Below are 23,601 nucleotides of genomic sequence, written 5' to 3' on the forward strand. Positions count from 1 at the left end.
CAGCGTACAAAATCATCTAAGATATAGTTTTGGCGAAATCTAAGTTATGGTTACCACTGCAGTTGGCCATGGTAGAATATTTTTTCACTCATTGTCTGAATTTAGGGATGTCACTTAATTTTTCCCAGATTGATTTTCATCATTTGTCAATTAATGTGGTTGAATTAGATGATCACTAAGGTTAAATATCCTTCCCAGTGTGAACAAGGTAGTGATTATTCTTTAGTCTGAGGAAGAGTATGATACCAAGGATTCCTGTGTTGTTCCATTTTCATAGTGAGACTGTCCTTTTTTGTACTATGCCCAGAATTCTGAGAATACCAGACACCTATATTTAGTTATAAATGCAAAGAATAATTGAGTCAAACAGGTGTACCCCAATGGGAAGATGACCCATGTCAGGTGAACTTTCACCACATATTGCCAAGAACTAGGTATTCCGGAAATTTTCAGACCATGCTTCCTGCACTCTAGCCATCTTCTTCAACTTTCTGTCCTCCTCTTATATGAACCTTGGATTTTAACCTTGAAATGACCCTCAGCGCTGATATATTACCTTTTTTCTTTATCTTGGTTGAAAGCAGGCCTCTGTGAAGCTCAGTGAGGCCGTGAATAGAGCACTGAACCTGGATTCAGGAAGACCTGAATTCAAATCTGGCCTCAGATTCTTAGTTGCTCTATGAGCCTGGGAAAATAACTTAATTTTCTGCCTCAGTTTCCTCAGTTGTGAAAATGGGATTATAACCTCCCAGTATTGTGAAAATTAAATAAGATAATATCAGAAAGTTGTTTATCACAATTGCTGGCACATATTAAGTATTTTATAAATGTCTATTTCCTTCCCCTATCATATCCTGGCCATTTCCATACAGTTGTGTACATTTGATCTCACCACTTTTAGCTCCCTTTTATGTGTTTTCATCTTCAATGACAATATAAATTCCTTGATAGCAGGAATTATCTCTTTTTTTTTGTATTCATATACTCAGTTCTTAGTACACTACCTAGTGCATGGTAAGTATTTAATATATGCTTTTAGCATTTTTTTATTTATGTGGATAAATGAGAGCTTATTATAAGTAATTCAGTAAGAACAGAAATCTCTCTACATTTAGTCAATAAAGCAAAAGGGGAACAAATATTCTTATTTAAAGGTTATCACATATTCACAGTGTGGAAGGTAACTTCCATATTTTAAATGGCTTTCTTGGGAACAAAGATAGGTAACTCAGATTTCTATGAGAGCAGGCATTTCCTCATGAATTTTCTGTTTGACGCAGGGAGTTTTTTTGTGGGGTTAAATATTTGAGTCATATTTGTGGAAATCCTCTAAATTAGCCTATTGGGTACATTTTTTGAGTCAAACGAGAGCCTCTTAGGGGCAGCTAGGTGGCGCAGTGAGTAGAGCGCTGGCCCTGGAGTCAGGAGGACCTGAGTTCAAAATCGATCTCAGACACTTGACATGCTTACTAGCTGTGTGACCTTGGGCAAGTCACTTAACACCAATTGCCCTGCCTTCCCCCCTCCAAAAACAAACAAATAAACAAATTAGAGCCTCTTGATGGCTGTTCTGATTGTTTAGGGAACTGAAGTGACACACATGCCTGTGCAATAGGACAATATAAGTCCAATCTGTAAGTAAAAGATCTTTCCACCCCATACAATAGGCCTCAGGTGGGGCCAACAAAGGGAGGCTTGATTAGAGGCAGGCCCACACCCTTTCACTAACTAGATGTGAGGCCCCAGGCCCCACACCTTTTTTCTAAGTAGGCTCTGAGCCCTCAGGGCCCTGAACAGGGTATAAAAGCTCAGAGGTTGGCATTTTGTCTTTGGGGGCTCTCATTCACTCACCGGAAGACTGTTGGTGATTTGGCCAGGCGAGGCTCTGGGTAGCCTGTGGAGCTTCCTGGCTTTGAAAACCCAGATACTGGTGCCTCTCTCTCCGGTAATTATGTGATTCTTTGGTCTGACAGCTAGAGGCTTATCTTTTGATAACTGTGTGTGTTTGCTCTGTTTATATTGCCTCTGTTTGTAATTTCTCCTTGTATTTGCTCTCAAGTTCAGGGTCCTGGCTTTTCCCCCTGAACTAAGTGAATGGTACATGTATGTTTAATAAAGTAAGATTGTTAATCTCTTAAAGTTGCTTTCCTTAGAAAAGCAGATCAAAGGACCTGTGTAGCAGCCCACCTGTGTGCTGGTGTTTTTGGTCTTACACAGCCACAGTAGCAGCAAGCAGCATTGTTGTTACAGACAATTGATTATATGACTTTTCATTGACAATCGGTGACTAATGGTAGCATAACTAGAGATCTGAAACAGGAGACCTATTTTTACTTTTAAATTTCTCTCTCTACTCTGAGCCTCTCTATTATCACTTTTTCTGTATGTAAGCCCAAAACCATATACATGGGTGTCTTTGCATTAAGATTATCTGTGCCCTATTTATAAGAAGTGACAGAAACAGTGAGTGACACAGAAGGATAGCATTTTGCAGATGTACTTGAGGTAAGAGGAAAAAATTTGGGCCCAAATGCCTGCTTCATGCCCCAAATATATCTGTCAAATATCTTTACTTACAAGTTAATTGTTTAATTAAAAAAGCTCTACCTTATTGATTAGTCTTTAAAATTTGAAATAAATGTCAGTTTATGTTATTCACAAGTGAAATATTAATATTGAGTTGTTAAAGATGTCTACCTCACAATCCCTATTTAACAAAGAAAATAATCTTTTGGGAGGCTTGGTTGACATATTTTGTAAATAACATCTTCAATTTTAAAAGTTCAAGATGATTTAAAAATTGGCTTAAAAAACCTTCCAAAGTAAGTATTTTATAGTTTTGTTAAAATTTTTGGAAAAAAAATTAATATTGATTGTGTTCAATGAACTGTGTTTCCAACTAGAGATACAAAGCACAAATAACAGTCTTCATTTTGAACACATTTGCACCCTACTGGGAGAAATAACATGCATTTTTAAGGTTTATAATTCATCATTGTGGATACTTCCTCAAATGATGAATATCTCAACTTTTTAAAAATAATTTAGTAAAATATCCTTTAAAGTTTCTATACTATATAAAACAAAATCATTACCTAGCACCCGATCTTTCTACAGACTTAAATTCATTGCTCTTTAAACAGCAGGTAGGCAGTCCATTATAGGACACATTTTAAAACATTTACATCTTGGTAAGATAATCCATAGTTTGAATTTTCCTGGTATAGTTTTAAAAAAATTCAATTACCTTCATGAGATAAGTGAATATAAGCCATTTTGAGAGAGGAAATAGAAAATAACAACTAAAAGGGTTGAGGGAAGGCTTCACAGAGTAGGTGGTGCCTGAGTTGAACCTTGAAATAAAGATCAAGACTCTGAAATGAAGAGATGAGGAGAAAACACAACAACAAGGAGGGGGGATAATAAGACAATTGTAGAGGAAATCTTGAGTTCAAGGTGTTTTGTTTTCTGGAATCTAGATTGTATAAATAGGAGTAATGTGAAGAAATTCTAGACATGTACGTTGGAGCCAGATTGTTGAGAGCAGGACACATCAGGCTGAGGAGTATTCGTATAATGCTTAAATGACATTTTGGTTATTGGACTTGTTGATCTTGCCCATTACTTAGCAGAAAATAGTCTCTAAAAGGATGGATTTTGTGGAACTCAGTGACTTAGTTGAAGAAAAAGAAAGACAATCCACATACAAAATTTGCTTACTTGAAGCCAAATTTGAGGACGTGGTTAGCAGGCTTTTGGTCTCATGCTTGTTAATTAATGGATGGCTTAATACATGGAATTGATTACTACATCATCTTAGAAATCCTAGATCCATAATGACAAAGGAATCAATGGGATACTTAAAAATAACAAGAAGAAGAATATTTAAAAAATTAGCATTTTACTATTCCAGTACAAGGTTTTTCTTTCAAAAGGGATACAAATAATAAAATGCGTATGTATACAAAGGGCATATGAGAAATTAATTGATACTTTATTTAGCCAAGGAATTTATCTACTTTTAGTTAATACTCATAAGACATGTCTCTAAAGCAAGAAGAGTTATCAGTTTTACTTAACTTGAGATTTGCATTTGAGGAGTATAATGGAAAGCAAGAAAGAGCTCTTTAATAAAACAAAATAAGCAAGCATAGAAAATCTAAAATTCTTCAGCTAGAAGAAATGTAGATTAATTGAGGAGTCTTCTGTTTAGAATTCCTGATCTATTTTTGTGGACTTGAAGAGAGGATCAACTTTTATGTAGAACTGGGAATTTTAAACCAGATATAACAAAGTACACAGGCCTTATTTTAGTGTTTTATACATCAGGGTGTCTTGCATCAATGAGTTAAATCAATTGACAAGAGCAGAGGTTAGAAAAGGGTAGATCAGCACCTTTCAAGAGATAATAAGGAACTCTTAAAGATTTTTGAAAAAGGGAGTTATATAATTAGATGTGGATTTTAGGAAATTTATTTTAGCATTCATGTAGAAGAGAGGTGTAATGTTAATTTGTGCCTGTCAGTTTGGGGCTACAGGGATCCACCTTTTTTGTTTTGAGTTTGGTACCACAGATGGAGAATGAAATTGGAGAGAGTAGACATTAACTAAAGCAGGGAAACAAATTTGTAGGGGATTGCTATAGTTAAATGACAACTAGGCTGGTAATTACGTAAGGTCAGAGGTCATAAATTGGGTAGTTGTTACATGAGTGGAGGAAGAGAGTTTTTTCAAAAACTTTTTTATTTTCATTATTTTAAACCTGCTAAACATGAGCAAATATGATAATTTACACTTTAAAAATATCAGGGAAGGGGAATTGTGTGTATGTGTATTTAGTAACATTATAAAAAAATCACAAAACTTCATGCCTGTTGGTCTAATGATATCACTATTAGATTTTAACCCAAAAATTACAGTGTAAATGAGAAAGAACCCCTATTTACAAAATTATTTGTAACAGTTTTTTTTATTATAGCAAAATACTAGAAACTGAGATGACATCTATCAGTTGGAGAATAGCCTTAGTGCTTGTCACATCTGAAAGTGTCCATAATCTTTAACACATCTCCTCAATTGCAGGAACCCTGTGGAAATCCTGTCATATTCAGTGAACCAAATTTTATGGTGAATTATCAGAACAGCTTGCAACTATATTTACTTTGAAATTTGATTAATTTTATTTCAGTTTTTAGAGCAGCCTAAAAACCTGTTGGCACTCTTTTTACATCTAACTGAATGACAAAAAGGTAGATAGAAAAAATAAAATAGAACATTTTAGGTCTTGGTCTGTTTCTCTTTGTGGTAAGGATCTAACATTTCACTTTCTTGTCTTGTGCAGATCACAAGTAGTTTACAACTTTGTAGGTAATTTTGGCCCCTATTAGAGGAGTCACAGTCCAATTAATAAGAGTTTTTTCAACTAAGTGACCAGGACCTCAGAGTGGCATGGCACAAGGTCCCCTTAGTCCCTCTGCAGACCAATGAATGATAGATGGGATCCTGACCTTGTCCTCCCTCCTCAGGGAATAAAACACTTCTTGCATGCTTCTTCTACAAGACTTACCATCTGCATTATCATAGAAGCCTAGAATCACACAGAGTTAGAAGTAACTTCAAAGGTTGGCTAGTCTTATTTCTGCCTGAACAAGAGTCCTTTATACAATATTTCTGACAAATGAATGTCCTTTCTTTTCTTAAAGAGCTCTATTAATTCAGGATTTTTCTTATCTCCTAAGGGATCCCATCGTGATTTTGGAAAATTCAAGTTAGGAAGCTTTTTATTCTATCAAGGCAAATTCTACCAAATTCCAACTTTCACTCAATTTTCCTGGTTATACTTAAGGGGATGAAGAAAAGCAATTCTAATTTTTCTTTTATATAATAACTTTTCAAATAGGTTAAATATTATGTTTTCTTTGAATTGATTTTCTTTGAACATTCCTTTTTATCCTCACATCAGTCTTGTTTTCTATTTCTGAACAGCAATAGTTTGTCGATGTTATTTCTACTATGGCCACAATAATGAGTACAAAGGGTCTATTGCCTCCTTTTTTCTGTATACTATATTTATTCTTAGTTGAGCTCAAGATTGCATTAGCTTTATTAGCTTTTGTGTCACACTATTAATTCATATTGACTTACAATATAGTAAAACCTTTCTCTTTATCACATGATATGTTGTTTAGCCTTATATTTTCATCTTGTACTTGTGATGATTTTTTGAACCAATGATAATGGTTCAAAATCCATCACCTTTAATTTTTGTCTTATTTAACTCATGCCATCATTCTAGCCTTTTGAGATCTCTTTAGATTGTTCTTTCAGTGTGCTGGTTATTCCTCCCAACGTAGTGCCATCTGCAAAATTCCTAAACGTTGTACCTGCTCCTTTATCCAAGAAACTGATTAAAAGGATTGGACAGCTCAGGAACAAGGATAGGCTGCTGTGTTGATTCCATTGTAAAGTTAGCTGTAGGTTTTTTACTTAGTAATGCTATACTTTATATCTAGTCATTTGATCAGTTTAGAATCTATTCAATTGTTCTAATATTACATACACACACACACATACATACACATACATGCTCATCCTTTCTCACTCATCCTTTTATGTGGAGTAACTCCATACTCATTTCAAGGGCAGAAGGTCATGTGTTCCTTTAATTCCAAATAGAAACTTTGAATCCATTTTCTTTCCAAAGAAACACTGAGTGTGGTGCAGTATAAAGTGCATTATAACTAAATAAATATTTTAAATTTTTGCCAGACTGTAAAATCCATGAAGGCAGAGAGTATATCTTATTTATTTATATATTATTTATATCTGGTCATAGACATATAATATTTTTAATCAAATTGATATGAATTGGGAACTAACCCTAATGATAATATATATTTTTTCAAAGGGAAAATGAGTTGGGTTTCAAGTACTGATTGATGCACAAATTTTGAATGATAATATAATCAGAATTTGGAGATGGCCTTTATTTACATAGTTTCAATAACATTTATGCTTTGTTCATTTTGTGCTTCAGATTTCACGTGTTCTTCGTACCCCTTGTGGGAATGCTCTTCTTGTGGGTGTAGGTGGATCAGGAAAGCAAAGTCTGACTCGACTGGCATCATTCATTGCTGGCTATGATTCCTTCCAGATCACCCTAACAAGGTTTGTTTGCATGTGTCTTGTTTAATGAATCTGAAGTAGATTTTTTATAAAAAGACCCACAGCTAAAACCTGTGTGGGAGATAGCTGTGTCAGTTCATGAAAAATGCAGTGCTATATTAGCCAGAAATTAATATAATTTAAGAAATTGGTCTTAGTTTGTAGTCAATAACAATCTTAGAGAATATAATTTAAGAAATTGGCCTTCGTCTATAACAATCCCTTCCCCAATTCTTTGTATATTAGTTGTCTCCTTTTTAGTAGTAAATGTTCAATATAAAAACAAAAATTTATAAAGATTAATGTTTGATTAGAAAGGAGAATAAAGTAAGATAGTACATAGATAGTACATTGGTGTTTGGGGAGCAAAGAGAGAGAAATTAGCAGGTATGAGTTAGAAAGCTCAGAGAAGATCTTAGGATTCACTGTTCTAGGTGCCAGAGATAAAACACAAACAAAAAATAAAAAACAGCAGAAGAATAATGAAATAGTGTCTTCCTCTAAGAAGATTACCTTATCTTGGAGGGATATAGCGTGCTAAAAAGCAAGTAAATACAAGATATATACAAAGTAATACAAAATGAGGGAGAGAGAGAGAGAGAGAGAGAGAGAGAGAGAAAGAGGAGAGAGAGAAACAGACAGAGACAGAGAGACAGACAGATATGTGGAAAGATGACAGAAGGCTTTGAGTGAGAGAATACACTTGCATTGTGCTTTAAAGGATACTAGAGATTTTACCAGCTGTAGATAAAGGGGGTGTACATTTTTGCCAAGGTCAAAAGCACTGAATAGGAGACGGAATGTTTTGTGTGGGGAACACCTAGTAGGCTAGTTTGACTAGAATGGATAGTGAGTAAAGGGGAATAAGAAGAAACAAGACTAGAAAACTTGGTGGGAACCAGATAGTAAAACTTTAAATTCCAGGCCAATGGTTTTGTACTTTATCTGAGAAGCCATAGTGATCCAGTGAAGATTTTTGAGGGGGTTGCAAAGTTAGCTCTGTGTTTTAGTAGGTCTAGTTTGGTGACTGTGTATCAGATAGACTGGAGAGGAGGGACACTGGAGTTAAGTTGATCAAGAGGTTATTTCAATAGTCCAAGCAAGAGGTGATGAAGGGTTGAATGAGGGTAGCTGAGAAGCTCATTTAGGCCTGATATCTGTGAATGATAGTTGAGCAAGCTTTCTATTTATTATGATCAAGCAAAAAAAAAATAGCTTTTTCAAGGTAGCTACTTGAAATTTGGCTTCAGCCCTAGGATTGTTCCTGAAAAACCATTCAGATAACATGCTAATCCTTCGCTCACTGGGAAAATTGAATGCAATTGCTTTACCTGGCCTGGGAGGTAGAAGTAGAGTAAAACTAAGAAGTGAAACACTCTTCATTTGGATGGATTAACTACATAGCCTGATTGTTCTCACCGCCCCCCCCCCCCCCCTTCCATTTAGCCTCTATAGTTTAGTATAGTGGAAAGAGCACTATTCTTGGAGCCAAAAAATCTGAGTTCAAGAACTAGATCCCCCACTTACCATCTAAATGATCTTGTGCAAGTTACCTAAACTCTCTTTTCTGATCTGTAAAATAAGGATAATAGTGACACTGGTTCAATATTTCATAAGTGTAATGAGATGTAATGTTACACTTCCTTTTCAGGGATTGCAGGCTTCCCTGAGAGACATGGAATACTCTGTAACAGAGGCTTCCCTATGGTGGTAATAGGGAAAGCTCATTGATATTTTCTCATTATTTGAATTTATTAAGGGATTTTGGTTTTGACATCAGAATAAGTATTGATTGGATACAGTCCTGCGATTTCTTGCCAAAACAAAGTTCTGCTATAATGTTATTGACTTGGTAACTTTATGGTTGGCAAAAATACCCCAATCAAGGTCTTTGTATGGGGGTTAGAGAAGAAGCATGAGTGTGATTTATTAAAGGCTAAGCACCAAATTACAAAATATTTATTTAATATAATTTAATTAATATTTAATAATAAACAGTAACATTTTAAAGTAATTATCCTCATCCCATATGTTGTGAAACTATTTCACTGAATATTTGAACCATTGGTGGGGTTTATAAATTTAAAATGGAAGCACCTTATTTTAATTTAATTTATAAAATGTCTACCATAGAAACAGGTTAGATGAGTGCTTAGCATATATTATTCTGCTTTGATTCCAGAAGCCAATTACCATCAGATGTTTTCTGAATGACGCATATACACAATCAAATGTGTTCTTGTGATAAAAGTTTATATCTAACTCTGGGTTAACTTTTTAAACTTATTTGATTGGTAAGAAATTATTTTGATTAGTTACTGTGTTTCCTAAGTAAAGAGTTTGTTTTAATAGTAAAACCAGCCTTGTTAGAGAGCACAAAAAATTACTATCCCCAAAATAAATATTTTGATACCCTTCTGATGATTAAGAAATACTCATTAAAATTTTTTATTTTTATTTGATTTCTGTAAACCATAAATTTTAGTCAATTACTAGTCAAGAGAGCCAGCCCAATAATTTAATCTTTGTCTAATTATAAATTTAATAATTGTCTAATAAATAAATAAAAATAATAAAATATATATAAATATTCTACAAATAATAAAACTAATTAAAATAATAAAGAAATAATAAAGAAATAAATAACAAATAAATAAATTTAATCATTGTATAACTATAAATTGTTTGTCTCTAATTCCTTATCTCCCATGCACCTAGCCACATATGTAAAAAAGAGTAGTTTAAATATGTGTTTTCCATGTCTTGATTCCAAAGGCTTCATACTTGAATTACAATGGGTAGGTTTAATCATACTTACCATGATGTATAAAATTAGGTGGAAATAGGACTCAAAGCTAAAGAGATGTATCATATCCAAATTTTAACAAACTGTTGTGCTGTACACACAGAATGAAAGAATGGGAACTGGTAATTTTAAGGCTATCAATCCTGAGAGGGGTGAGGGAAACTATAGCACCAATTTGAAATTGGAAATAAAGATTTCCATGTGTACACAATGAAAATGATAGGGGCTAGAAAGTAGAAATATTTCTGTTATGTTCATTTGGAATGGAAGACTTTGGTAAAACTTTTTTTTAATTCTAAAAGAGTGTACAATTTTGAATAAAGATGAATATAGTGGATATACGTCTCCAAGTTATTAGAAAAGATAATGAGGAGCTGGTAGCAGAAATTATCTCAGTAATCTTCAAAACACAGAAGTGACTCAGGATATTTCAAGAAAAACCTTCCTTTTTTTGGGGGATTCTAAGTGATAGGCTTTTTCCTTGACATTAGCTACAGAAGGTGGGGCAGGTATTCTTTATATCCTGTGATGAGGTTTTTGCCAGTGACATTCTCATGTTATTATTTTAGATCTTATAATACATCAAACCTGATGGATGACCTGAAGCTTTTATATAGGACAGCAGGTCAGCAAGGCAAAGGAATCAGCTTTATTTTCACTGACAATGAGATTAAAGATGAGTCATTTTTGGAATACATGAATAATGTTTTATCATCTGGTGAGGTAGGAGTGGATTTGTTTTTCATGTTTTTGTCTCCTATTCCTTTATAGATTTTTGTTTTGTTCTATCGGAATAATGGTGTTACTAAGAGTTCAGTGGTAGGTGTTGATAAAAGGTTATGCTCGTTGAAGAATAACTCCCAAACAAAATATGGAAATGAGCATTTAGAAACATATACTCAGAGTAAGAAATATGGAACAATGCAAGAAGCTTATATATTTTATAATGAATGTTGCAAAATTATTCACATATTACAGAATAACTGTGTATATCATGTTGAGATCTTTAGAACTTTAAAAAAGTGGTTTTGAGAACAAAAATGGACTGTTAACATCTGTTTATTGATCAGGATATATTATATTTTGGATATAGTAATTTTGAAAACTTTATATTATGTTTTGCAATATTTCTTCCTTAACACTGAAGTTGTATGTCTGTATTTGCTTTTTAAAAGGTCTCTAACCTATTTGCTCGTGATGAAATTGATGAAATTAACAGTGATCTTATATCAGTAATGAAAAAAGAATACCCCAGACGACCTCCAACTAATGAGAATTTGTATGACTACTTCATGAGCAGGGTCCGACAGAACCTCCATATTGTACTTTGCTTTTCTCCAGTCGGTGAGAAATTCCGAAATCGAGCTTTGAAGTTCCCTGCACTTATCTCAGGATGTACAATAGATTGGTTTAGTCGATGGCCCAAAGATGCTCTGGTTGCTGGTAAATACTAATTTTGTATTGGTGTTCTGGGTCTATGGTATTTCCTAAAATTTTTACCATGGTATTTGCTATCACTAACTGATACTCAAAAGGAAAGGTATGGTTAGGTATCTAGCTTCTATTCTACTACACTGATGTCTGTTTTCTCCCCTTTTTAGAAAGGGATTAAAAATAGACTAGAAATATGGAATCTATGTTAAATTATAAATTTTTAAAATGTATCAAACTTTTTTGAAGAAATGAACAGTACAGAATTCTTTATAAATACATGCTCCAACAAAGAAATAACAAGGAAGAAATGCTTTTTAATCCTTATATGCTTTTTAAGTTTTTATTTTGTTAACCATTTGAAATATGAGGCTTAACTGTAGAATATTAAAAAGGAGGGTTTTATATTTAGCCTGCATTGTACAAATTCAAATCCATTTAGATAAAATAAGTTTATCAAAATTATTTAAGAAAGGAAGACATGCAAAATCCAGAGTAATTAATATACATAGTATTTCCTCATTATGGTAAAGATTAATCTGAAAAAAACCCATGGCATTGTGGGAAATAGTTGACCAATGATTTCAACTGTCAAGTAACAGTAGAATACTATTAAGTTAATTCAATCTGAGTGGAAATGGTCTCCCCTTCCTAATGTTTTCATTTATTTTTAATAGAATCATCATTATTCAAGTCACCAGGAGTTACCTTTGATTTCTTCATCCTTTATTTTAATCAGTCTTATTGATTTTTTTTACTTTATTGCGTAGATTTATACTTCAATTACTATAATCCCAATGCTACCAGGCACTTGAGGTTCTCATCAGTTAATGTTTAGATTACTTTGATAATCTTCAAATTAGTATCACCCCCTCCAGTCTCTTCTCACTTCAGTTGATCCTGCTGTTAGGGGCCCAAGGACTCTGGGGCGGGTATCTTCTCAGAAGGTCTTTATAAGATGTCACAGACATGCAGAAAGTAGATGAGTTTGAGACTAAATTTCATCACTGAATAATTCCTCTGGGACCTACATAACCTTGGTCCCTGTTCTATTTCCCTCTGCATCCCCAATAAGCAAGATGAATGGTATTTCAGTGACCCATTTTCCCCAGGGAACCCAAATAGCGATGACATCTCCCCCTTCCTAGCCTTCATATCTTCTTGACATGAGCAAGTGATTCATAGAATAATGGGGAAATTACTCTCAAAGAAGAGATTCTGGGATCTTTGAGGGAATGTGACATTGATGTCTGATGCTACCAATTTTCCTAAGGCCTTTGTGCATTCCCCAATCTTTGTCCTGTTCTAACATAATGACATAAATATGTAAAGGATCTGTTTGCCCTCCCCCTCCCTGCCCATGGCGCAGCTCTACTAGTACAACTGAGGGTGCACTGTGGGCATTATTGAATAAATACACAACTTAGTTCTTAGGTTCAAAGTCCCTTCTTGAGGCTCCTAATAATTTCATTGTTGGGTGTCAAGATTTACCGAGATGATCTTTGTAATAACTTAGGTTATTCTTTGCTTCAAGTGTATATTTTAAAGGTGGTAAATATACTTTTTGTTTCATGGGACGATGACCTACTACTGAAAGGGACTTTAGAGGTCATTTAGTCTTACAGATGCAGAACTTATTTACTTGAATTGACTATTATACACTAAGAGCAAGGTCAAGACTGAAGTATCTGGGGAAAGTATTGCATATGTTTCCATAAGTGCTGCCTTAGTTAGAATGTGCTGATTATGACTCAGGTCATTTTCTCTTGTCACACGAATAGGGAATGACATTGGGAGCATTTAGCATGAGACTTACTTGACTGGTGGAAGGAAACCTAGGTTATACATATATGAAGGCTTTCTAGCGATTCAAGCATTTCTTCTAAAAGCCAATGATATGTTTTTTCATGGTCTAAATATGCAGGCATGCATATACACTGCCTTGCTTTATAGAAATTTAGAAATTAATATTATGCTTTCATGATTCTTTTAAAATATATTTTAAAGCAATATTTCTTTAAACAAATGAGTTTAAAAACTCATCCAGATACATTATTAAAGATAAAATGATTTTCTTGGTTGTCAGGTACTAGGTGTGTTTTTAAAGGTTATTGATACTACTTTAAAATTTTCAATCCAGGCAATATTGTGTGACTGGTTACTTCTCTCTTCTTAATTACCTTCATTCTCTTGTTTCATATTCCTTTCTGTGCCTCTGTGCTTCCCAAATCATTACTAAATAAATTAACCTCAGTTAAATTCTGCTAACTCTCTGAAAGAATAGTAGTCATTAACATTCTTCTAGATGTGATATTCATTTACTATTTTAAAATGCCCCTTTCTATCTTGCCTTATCCAAAAATAGCTTGAAACAAATTCAGTGGAAGCTGCATCTATAATTAAGTCACCCCTTTGGAGAATTGATTCTCATTTTAGTTTATAGAACAGTTTGGTTCTTCCATCTAAATACCACTGCTCATCTCAAAGCTTACAAATAAATATCTAGGATAAAGAGAAATGATGGTATATACAACAGCCATTTAGAAAAATATCACCATTATAGATATATAAGCATCTTCCCAGTTTAAAAAAAGAAACATATATTATTTATAGAGCACAACATGCACTATTTTCCTAGCTCAATCCAACATCTTTGAATAATAATGTCAATATTAGACATGGTTTCCTTGGAGTTTATTCCTATTGGATTTCCATAAGCAATTAAGAAGTAGACAGGCACTTCTAGACCCTGACTTGAACTTCCTAAAAATCAAAATAGGCTCTTTTCAATAGAGGCTTTTTAACCTTATACTTTTTTCTTGTGTGGCTCGATGGTAGTCCAGTTGATCATATTTCAAGGTGCAACATATTGTTTATATTTCCCAATAGACTCTCGAGTGATCTCTATTACTTACATAGATATGATGACTACTATCATAATTGTTGTATTATAGTAGAGCCTGTGGATTCTCCTCTGCACATCTTTCCACTTTACATTCTTATGGGCACCATAGATACTCTCCCTCATGCCACTGGGAAGGATGTCATGAAAAGATAGATGCTATTTTTTTTATAAGAAATAAATTAAGAGCCATTTTGGCCTAGTTTATAGTGGGTTCACCTTGGAACCAGCTACTGTGGGCAAACCAGCCAACATTTAAGTGCCTTAAGCAACTCATTAATATTTTAAACAGAAAAAGTTTCCACACTGGGCAAGTTGCTTAACATATCAATGTCCCAGAAACATTTCTAAGATTATAAATTACAAGGGTAGTAGGAGTTCTCCACTCTAGATTAAAAAAAAAGTACAAGGGAGGCTCTTTTTTTGGTATTATTTGCTAAACATCTCTAGGTTTTGAATTTGGGTCTTATTTAGTTTTAGAATGCTTTGAGACAGTTGGGAATGTTAAAATAGTGAACGTGAAAAATGTAATAGGCTTCTGGAGTTTTGGTTAACTCTGGCTATTTTAAGCATCATAACAAAGGTGTTATTTGTCTCATTTTCCTCCCAAAAACAAGCAAAGAACCAGTGCCATTCATGTGAGAGAAATGTTACACTTTATTCCTTTTCTTCTTTTCTTCCTGTCTCACATTTTTATACATAGAGTTGTTATTAGTCTTCCATTATTAAATACTCATGTCTTCAGTGGGTTTGAGGCCAACCCCTTAGTTGCTTCTCAAGCACACTGTGGAGCATTTGTAAGGGATTTATTAGTTTATTTGCTGTGTATGGGCAGGGGCCATGTTTTATGTTTCGTACCTCAGAGTGTTTGGAGCAGCCCTACATATACAGGATAGGGACTAAGTACATGCTTCTTGATTAATTGACTGATTGACCTTGGCAAGTTCAGGGCCATTTTCAGAGGGGAAGCAATAGGGTAATGCGGAGTGCTATATTTAGAATAGTTGAGAAGTTAATGTTCTCCCAACAGCAGCTTTTTACTTAAATATTTCTAAAGGATGCTATAAATTTTAGAAGATTATACATGGCCAGCTGCCACAGCTATGGACAAGATGGCTAAGGCATAACATAATTTAGTGATGGACATTTCCACTTATGAGATGCAGTCAGCATCTCGAAGAATTAAATGCCTGACAAGTGCTGAGTGAAGAAGGTAGTGACACTATTAAATATGAGTGCCATGTGGGCTCTGACTCTTGAATTATTTGTAGAAACCCTGCACCTATATAAGCTATAAAACAGACTTGCTGCCTAGCAGACTTGCAAAGTTCCAGTTGAATGTTCACGAGAGGCTGACTGAATGTTCACGAGAGGCTGACTCTCCTGAATAAAGAAGCCCTATACAGAGAAGGGGGTTACTGCTTAGGCTTAAATTTCATCTTTTCAAGCATAATAAAGGAAAAATAAAATGATCTCTCTCTCTCTCTCTCTCTCTCTCTCTCTCTCTCTCTCTCTCTCTGTCTGACTCAAAATCACATCGAATCTAAAATCTTATAAGACATTTTCCCATCTAGGAGAAAATAATTCCCTGAAATGAAAACATTTCTACAACTCTTCAGCAATAGTTAATTAACTTTTAAAAGCAGAGTTAAAAATATTATGCTATTTATGATATATAGGATATTAGGAGGATATGATTTGAAATGGAAAAGATCTTAAAGGTCATTGAATCCCTTTCTTGCAGATGAAGCAACTTAAGCCTTCAAGAGGGAAAGTGAGTTACATAAAGTCGCTTTGGTAGTAGGTCAATGAAAGGAGGAAGATGCATGCTTAACACATGATACTTTTCTCATTTCTAGTGTCTGAACACTTTCTCTCTTCCTATGATATTGACTGCACTTTTGAAACCAAAAAAGAGATTGTCCAGTGCATGGGGTCCTTTCAAGATGGAGTGGCTGAAAAATGTGTTGAATATTTCCAAAGATATCGACGCTCTACCCATGTGACCCCTAAATCATACCTCTCCTTTATTCAGGGCTATAAAAGTATTTATAGAGAAAAGCATGCTGAAGTGCAGACATTGGCCAATAGGTAAGTTCTGTGAAAAACTGGGGCTTTCATAATCATCTGCATGTTGTAGTGGATTGATCATTGAACTTGGAGTCAGGAACACAAATCTAAATTTAGCCTAGCTGCCTAACCCTGTACATGTCACTTAACTCCTATCTGCCTCAGTTTCCCCAACTGTAAAATGTGGATCATAATAGCATCTACCTCCCAGGGTTATTGTGAGGATGAAATAAGATAATGTTTTAAAATGCTTTGGAAACTCAAAGTCCTATATAAATTCTAATTGTTTATTTTAATTATTATTTTCTCTTAAAATATGAAAATAGCAAGTTAATATAGAACATAATGTAGAACAATTTCATGTAATGAGGATTGTCACATGATTAATATATACTTCTTGCTTCTCATTAGCCTCACATTTTGGTCAAATTTATACATAATCAATTACTTCTCACATTATGGGATGATACAGTACATCAGAATGGATTGTGATGATCTAGCTATTTGGCTTCATTACCTGTTCTCACCCACTTCCTCTATGCCACAGCAAATGATTACAGTATACATGCCTAGTTAGCTAAGAGGATTAGAACACTTTGTCAATCATAGTAGCCTTGAATTTTTGGTTTTGTTTTCCCAAGTGCTTGGCACAGAGTAAACCCTAAATATTCTTAACGAGTTGAAATGAATCTTGCTGGAAAGAGAAGATATATATGTATTAAGGGAGACAGTGGAAGGAAAATATAAATAAGATAAGACCTGGGAGAGCTAACTTCAAAATGAATTGTGGGGAAAGTATTATAAATAAGGAATGTATTAGGCAATCATGCTCCAGAAGCAAGCAAAGTATAGTGTATACTTACTATTCTAAGAACACCACAGTGATAAGAATGTTACATAACATCAGCTCTAAAACAAGGCTTGAGGAACACACTCTTTGTTGTTTTTTCTTCAAGTGATACACTGTATGTGTGTATATGTATATATACATGCACGTACATACACACAAATGCATATATCCTGCATATAACTACATATATACTATCCATTTGTGTATATATGTATGGATACATATGTGAATGTATATGCGTATATGCATATGTATATGTATGTATATGTAACTTACAGTATGAGATATAATATGTAACTCAAATTATATAAGGTAAAATATATTAGGTATATCATAATACATGTATATATGTGTGCATAAATATACATATATGTGTATGTCTAGATATGGAACTTAGCTCAATGGAAAGAGTAACTCTCTGTAAAGGTGCTGCTATTTAACTACAAAATATTAATTCTGCTTATTTTGATATGTGATTCCAGGATGAATACTGGATTGGAAAAATTGAAAGAAGCTTCTGAATCAGTAGCAGCCCTTAGCAGGGAGCTGGAAGTGAAAGAAAAAGAGCTACAGGTGGCTAATGATAAAGCTGATACAGTAAGTACATTGAGAAACATACATTACTTTCACTTTTTTTGCTCATTTGTCTGTTTTCCAGGAATTTGTGATATAATTAGGTATTTATTATATTATATATCTTAATATACCTTATATATTATACCTCATATTATATATGTCATATTGTCGTATTTAGCAACCAACAATTATAGCATGGTAAATAATAGATTTGTTTTATTTCAATGAGAATAATCTTTTTAGGCATGAGACATTGAAGAAGCAGGTGGATTTAACAAATGAGCAAAGGAAGGTTAAAATAGTACCTTTGCAGATATGTTGTTGGCTGTTTCTGTCATGGTTATCTGTCTGTCTTGAGTTAGGTACTGAAAGAAGTGACTGTGAAAGCTCAAGCTGCTGAGAAGGTCAAGGCTGAGGTCCAAAAGGTGAAGGACAAAGCCCAGGCTATTGTTGACAGCATTTCAGCAGACAAAGCAATTGCTGAAGAGAAGTTGGAAGCAGCAAAACCTGCCTTAGAAGAAGCAGAAGCAGCTCTACAGGTAAGCTTGCATGATAAGACATGATTCATAGCAATGGCATAAAGAATGAGACACAAAATAAATGCCTGAGCATAAGAAGCACCTTGCTGATTCTTACCAATGCCCTGCCTGTAAACCAGAAACTGTTCCAAAGGACATTATTATTCCCTCTCCTCCTCACCAAAGAGAAATCTAGTAATAATAATTTGTGATTTTTTCTCTGCAAGTCATTTTAGGACTATAGAACTAATTTTTCATATTTGCAAAATAAAGGGGTCCCCACTCTAAAATGCTATTATTTAATTCACAAATATATCTAAACTAATGGTGAAGAAACTTTTATTGTCTATTCAGAGAAATTGAGCCTTAAAAGACAAATCATGGCAGGCTGCATATAAGTAATGAAGAAATTTCTCTTTTGAGGAGTGAGAGGGGCAAGAAGCACAAATTTTGAGAGAAAAATACAAAAACAGTTTTAAAGTAGTAATCACTTTAATAATAAATGCCAGCAAACAACATTTTATTCAATAGATACAACAAAATAAATAAAATTTTATTCATATATAAATGACTCAGAGAAAATATTGATATTAATACTAAATTCGAAGAAAGAATAAAAATGAAAAGATACAAGGTACAGTTAAAACAGCTTCAGTCTCACCTATGGTTGCTGAAAAGTGGAAAAAAGATAAAAGAATAGATATTGACAGACTATAATCGTTTTCTACTTAAACATAACTGATATAAGGCAATCATATAGAGAGGGGGCCAAAGGAGCCTAGAAATTGCTCAGCCTTTAAAACAACAACAACAACAACAAAAACAACAACAAAACTTGATCTCCTTACCAAACAGATATAGACAAGCAGGCAGATATACATATATATATTTTATCTATCTATCTATCTACCTATCTATCTATCTGTATGTATTCATGTATATACATATTAGCAACAAATACCATTGACACTGTACATAACCTTATTTGTAAAATTTTAAAGAACATAAGGAAAAGTTACAAACAATATCAGATCACTATAGAATAAAAAACGGAAGAGAAAAATTTATCTATGGAAAAGTTGTTGTGAGATAAACTTTTATCACTATAAGATTTTATCTTTAATTGCTGAAGATGAATGTAAAGCTATTGAATCGACTTTATATGTATAAGATAGAGGCATGGCTAGACAATAACTCATCTGAGAAATATCCGGGTGATTCAAATGCAATTTGATTTAACGGCATGGTATAAAGCATAAAAACTAATTTAACCTTAGGCTGCAGTAAGAGATACATAGTGTACAGAATTAGAGATCAGATAGTGCCACAGTTCATAGATTTGATTGGACCATATTATCTTATGTTCATTTTTGGATACAACATTAGAAAAGGGACTTTTTCAACCTGGGTAATATTCAGAAGAGGGCAACCAGCATGATGCAGGACACATAGAAGGATTTATTAAATGAACTTGAGATGTTTAGCCTGAAGAAGAAAAATATCATGGGGTCATATCAGCAGTTTTCATGTATTTGAAGGGCTGTCATGTGTAATGGGGAATAGACTTGCTAGTACCTGACCCCAGAGAGCGGCAATGGGGAGAAATTGTGAAGAGGCAAATTTATACTCAATGTAATGAAAAACTTCCTAATATGACTTCACCAAAATCGAATGGACTGCTCTGAGGTTTAATGGAACTCCGTTTGAGGTGACGTCATCAAACAAAACCTCCATGACCATTTGCTGACTATGCAATCAAGTCTTGGATTGTAGTCAAGTACTGGACTGGATGATGTCTATAGTTCTTTCTACTCTGAGATGCTTGATGCTAAAATCCATAGAAGTCACATTATTCAAAGATGAAATTAGAAGTTGAGGAAACAGATAAGAAAATACAAAAGATTTGTCAAAATTTCTAGATAACTATATTTGGACTCTAATATCCAAGGAAGTAGGAATAGCATTAAATTAATCAGATGGACAGAATAGCTGGACCAGGCCAACTACACACGGAAGAAATCCTTACTATAGATGAGATCATTTTAGTGCATTGGAAAATTTATTTTTAAGGACTTTGAAAGACAAGGCAGATTCTATAATTCAATTAAATTATTTCCTGTTGGCCTCTTCCACTAGGAGCTAGCAAATGTCCCCAAATTTGAAATTAGCAAATATTTTCCCATCTGCATTTTCACTCGGAGTTTAAGCTTCTCCCATTCATTTTTCCACCCAAAACCTTCTAAGGGATTGGAGTCCAGTCTCTTAGGGCACTGGGATTGATTCCCAATGCCTCTATTTTCCTGTATTCTTTTTTGTTACTTACACTGTCTGTCATTCTGGCTTCTGGCTACTTCTCAGTATAGCTGGCTAATCGCCTGGGCTGTGTGGGACAATGAATGCCCGTGGAGCAATGGGATAGAGTCAGGGTGGTCCAGGCCCCCTCCACCCTGATCCATTATTTCTCTAATGTTTGTGCCAGCTAATTGCATCCTTGTCTTTTTGGCCCTGACTCCTTGAGCTTTTGTCCCTTTACATCCCCTTGGTTATTAAGTGTGGCATATCTACCTAAGAGAGATGGGGATATAGATATAACTCTATTATAACAAATATGTTTAATTTCTATATTCAACGTATTCACTTATTATATAATGCTTTAAGGGTTACAAAGCACTTTGCAAATATTATCTCCTTTTAACTTTGCAACAAACCCTGGGAGGTGTATGCTTTTTATTATCGTCACTATTTTACAGATGAGGACACCAAAGCAGATAGATGATAAGTGACTTATTTAAGGTCACACAGCTAATAAGTGTCTGAGGCAGGATTTGAGCTAAAATGGTCTTGATTCCAGGTCCGGTGCTCTATTCACTGTGCCACTTAGCTGCCTCTTTATTAATACAGTGAAGGAATAGTTGGTATTACCTCAAAATTTTTTAGGGATCTATTTGCTAATTTAATTTATAGTTAAAAATACCTGCAGATAATGGAAAATAACTTTTCTAAGAGCATGATAGTAAATTTGTGTGGCACAACCTTCTTCATTGAAAGGTTGATTCCCAGCTAAAACACTTCTAATTATTCAATCTCTCATCCCTGTGGCAATATACTATTGTCATTCCACTGTGACAGTTCTGTGTTGTCTAAGAGAGATAGAGACATATTCTTGACGTACATAACTAGTGAATAAAATCATGACAGATGCCTACAGTAGGTAGACTTTTTGTCTTTAGAATGCCTGATTGCTTGAATGCTGAGAATTCCATCTTTTTTATTCAGACTACCTATATCTTTATCCGAGGTAATATGTCAATAAAGTTTTACAGGAAACCTATTTCAACCATTTATGACCATGTGTCAGTTTGGATTAAAACACTGGAACTTTCTGAAAAGTGTGTTTCTTTGGCTAGGTATATGGACCCAGACCCCACAGTTGAACTTCTAGCTTTTAAATAAATGATTGCTTTTCATAGTTAAAATTTCAGTAGTGAATTTTTTCAGTTTATTAACCAAGTTTTCTCCCATAAGATCTAATTTTTAATGATCTGTTGATTTTCTAGACAATCAAGCCTTCTGATATCGCCACTGTCCGCACCTTAGGCAGACCCCCTCACCTTATCATGCGCATCATGGACTGTGTGTTGCTGCTATTTCAAAGGAAAGTCAATGCAGTGAAGATTGACCTGGAAAAAAGTTGCGTGATCCCTTCTTGGCAGGAGTCCTTAAAATTAATGACTGCAGGAAACTTTTTACAGAATTTACAGGTAGTTGTTCAGAAATGGATTGATTAAACAAGGATTTGGGGAATTTTTTTCAGAGTAGGGAATTGGTCACATTTTCTAGGCAATCACATGACACTGTTCTTCATTAAGATTCGAGGGAATTGAAACACCAACATATTCAGTGTTCCTGTTCTGTTTGAAAATTATTTGTACTTATTTCCTTAATCTACTAATATTGAAATGTATTGACTTTTTTTGTTTTTTTCTTTACATTTCCATCAGGATACAATAAATCATTTTAGTTTGATCTCCCACAGGAAGGGAAAACAAAAAGAAAGATGAAAAATTGGTAATTAATAAAGATAACTTCAAGTCATTAGGTTGGATGAAAATATACTATTTTAATTTGGGTTACTTTTTAGTTTTCATCCTCAATTATATTCTAATGTTAGAAAATTAGGTTAGATGCTCTGTCTTACTTTTATTTTCTTAATGTACAAGAGGAAAGCTAATTAAAAGCCTATACAAATAGATGACTGAATTCTGATATTTCAAAAACTGAGAGCTTTTCATGACACATTTTTTTTCTGTCAGAGATTCTGAAAGTAGAACAATGCTTTTCTTCTTTGAAACACATTTAAGCAACATTTTCGTTATTAGAAGATGTTTCATTATGTAGAGTTTCCTTTATTTAGGTTGAAGATGAGAGTGATCTAAGAAAAATGAAAATGCTGATCATCCATATTTCCTACCATAATACCAGCCCACTCTGGCTTTTCTTTTGCCATGACTCCTTGACAAACTCCTATTCTGTTATGGATCCTGCCACTGTTTTTTTTTTTCTTTTCTTTTTTCTTTTTGCAGGGGGAAGGCAGGGCAATTGGGGTTAAGTGACTTGCCCAACATCACACAGCTAATAAGTGTGCCAAGTGTCTGAGGCTGGATTTCAGCTCAGGTCCTCCTGACTCCAGGGCCTGTGCTCTACTTACTGCACCACCTAGCTGCCCTTACTGTTTTTCTGGTAGAAGAATCTCCTAGAGGTTCCTTTCTCGTCACCATGGCTCCAGAGCCTCCTGTTAAGACTCCTTAATAGCACTATCTCTGCTTTGATCCATCCTGTATCTTTCCGCCTGTTTTCCAAAAGGGCTTGAAATGAATGTGTGATATGCCCCAAGGGGTATAAAAATGTGCACACCCTTTGATCCAGCAATACCACTTCTAGGGGTGTATCCCAAAGATATCATAAAAATGGGAAAAGGACCCACATGTACAAAATTATTTATAGCAGCTCTTTTTGTGGTGGCAAAGAACTGGAAATTGAGGGGATGCCCATCAATTGGGGAATGGCTGAACAAGTTGTGGTATATGAATGCAATGGAATACTGTTGTCCGATAAGAAAAGATGAGCAGGAAGATTTCAGAATGACCTAGAAAGACTTATGTGAACTGATGCTGAGTGAGGACAGCTGAACCAGGATAACATTGTACACGGTTACATACGCATTGTGTGATGACCAACTTTGATACACTTGGCTCTCCTCAGCAATGCAAGGCCTAAAAGAATT

The 23,601-nt window shown here is 34.5% G+C and overlaps 1 protein-coding gene across 1 annotated transcript in view; it reads left to right on the forward strand.

Annotated features, from left to right (window-relative positions):
* DNAH5 (dynein axonemal heavy chain 5) overlaps positions 1 to 23,601 on the forward strand; it is a 314,391-nt gene that overhangs the window by 192,884 nt on the left and 97,906 nt on the right. Inside the window, exons 54-60 of the mRNA XM_036745231.1 lie at positions 7,037 to 7,167; positions 10,540 to 10,693; positions 11,146 to 11,413; positions 16,163 to 16,394; positions 17,706 to 17,820; positions 18,162 to 18,338; positions 21,875 to 22,078. Coding sequence (XP_036601126.1) covers positions 7,037 to 7,167; positions 10,540 to 10,693; positions 11,146 to 11,413; positions 16,163 to 16,394; positions 17,706 to 17,820; positions 18,162 to 18,338; positions 21,875 to 22,078 — 1,281 coding nt within the window. The remainder of the gene's footprint in view (positions 1 to 7,036; positions 7,168 to 10,539; positions 10,694 to 11,145; positions 11,414 to 16,162; positions 16,395 to 17,705; positions 17,821 to 18,161; positions 18,339 to 21,874; positions 22,079 to 23,601) is intronic.

The sequence above is a fragment of the Trichosurus vulpecula genome, chromosome 1 (genome assembly GCF_011100635.1).
Source record: "Trichosurus vulpecula isolate mTriVul1 chromosome 1, mTriVul1.pri, whole genome shotgun sequence".
NCBI classification, from domain to species: Eukaryota; Metazoa; Chordata; class Mammalia; order Diprotodontia; family Phalangeridae; genus Trichosurus; species Trichosurus vulpecula.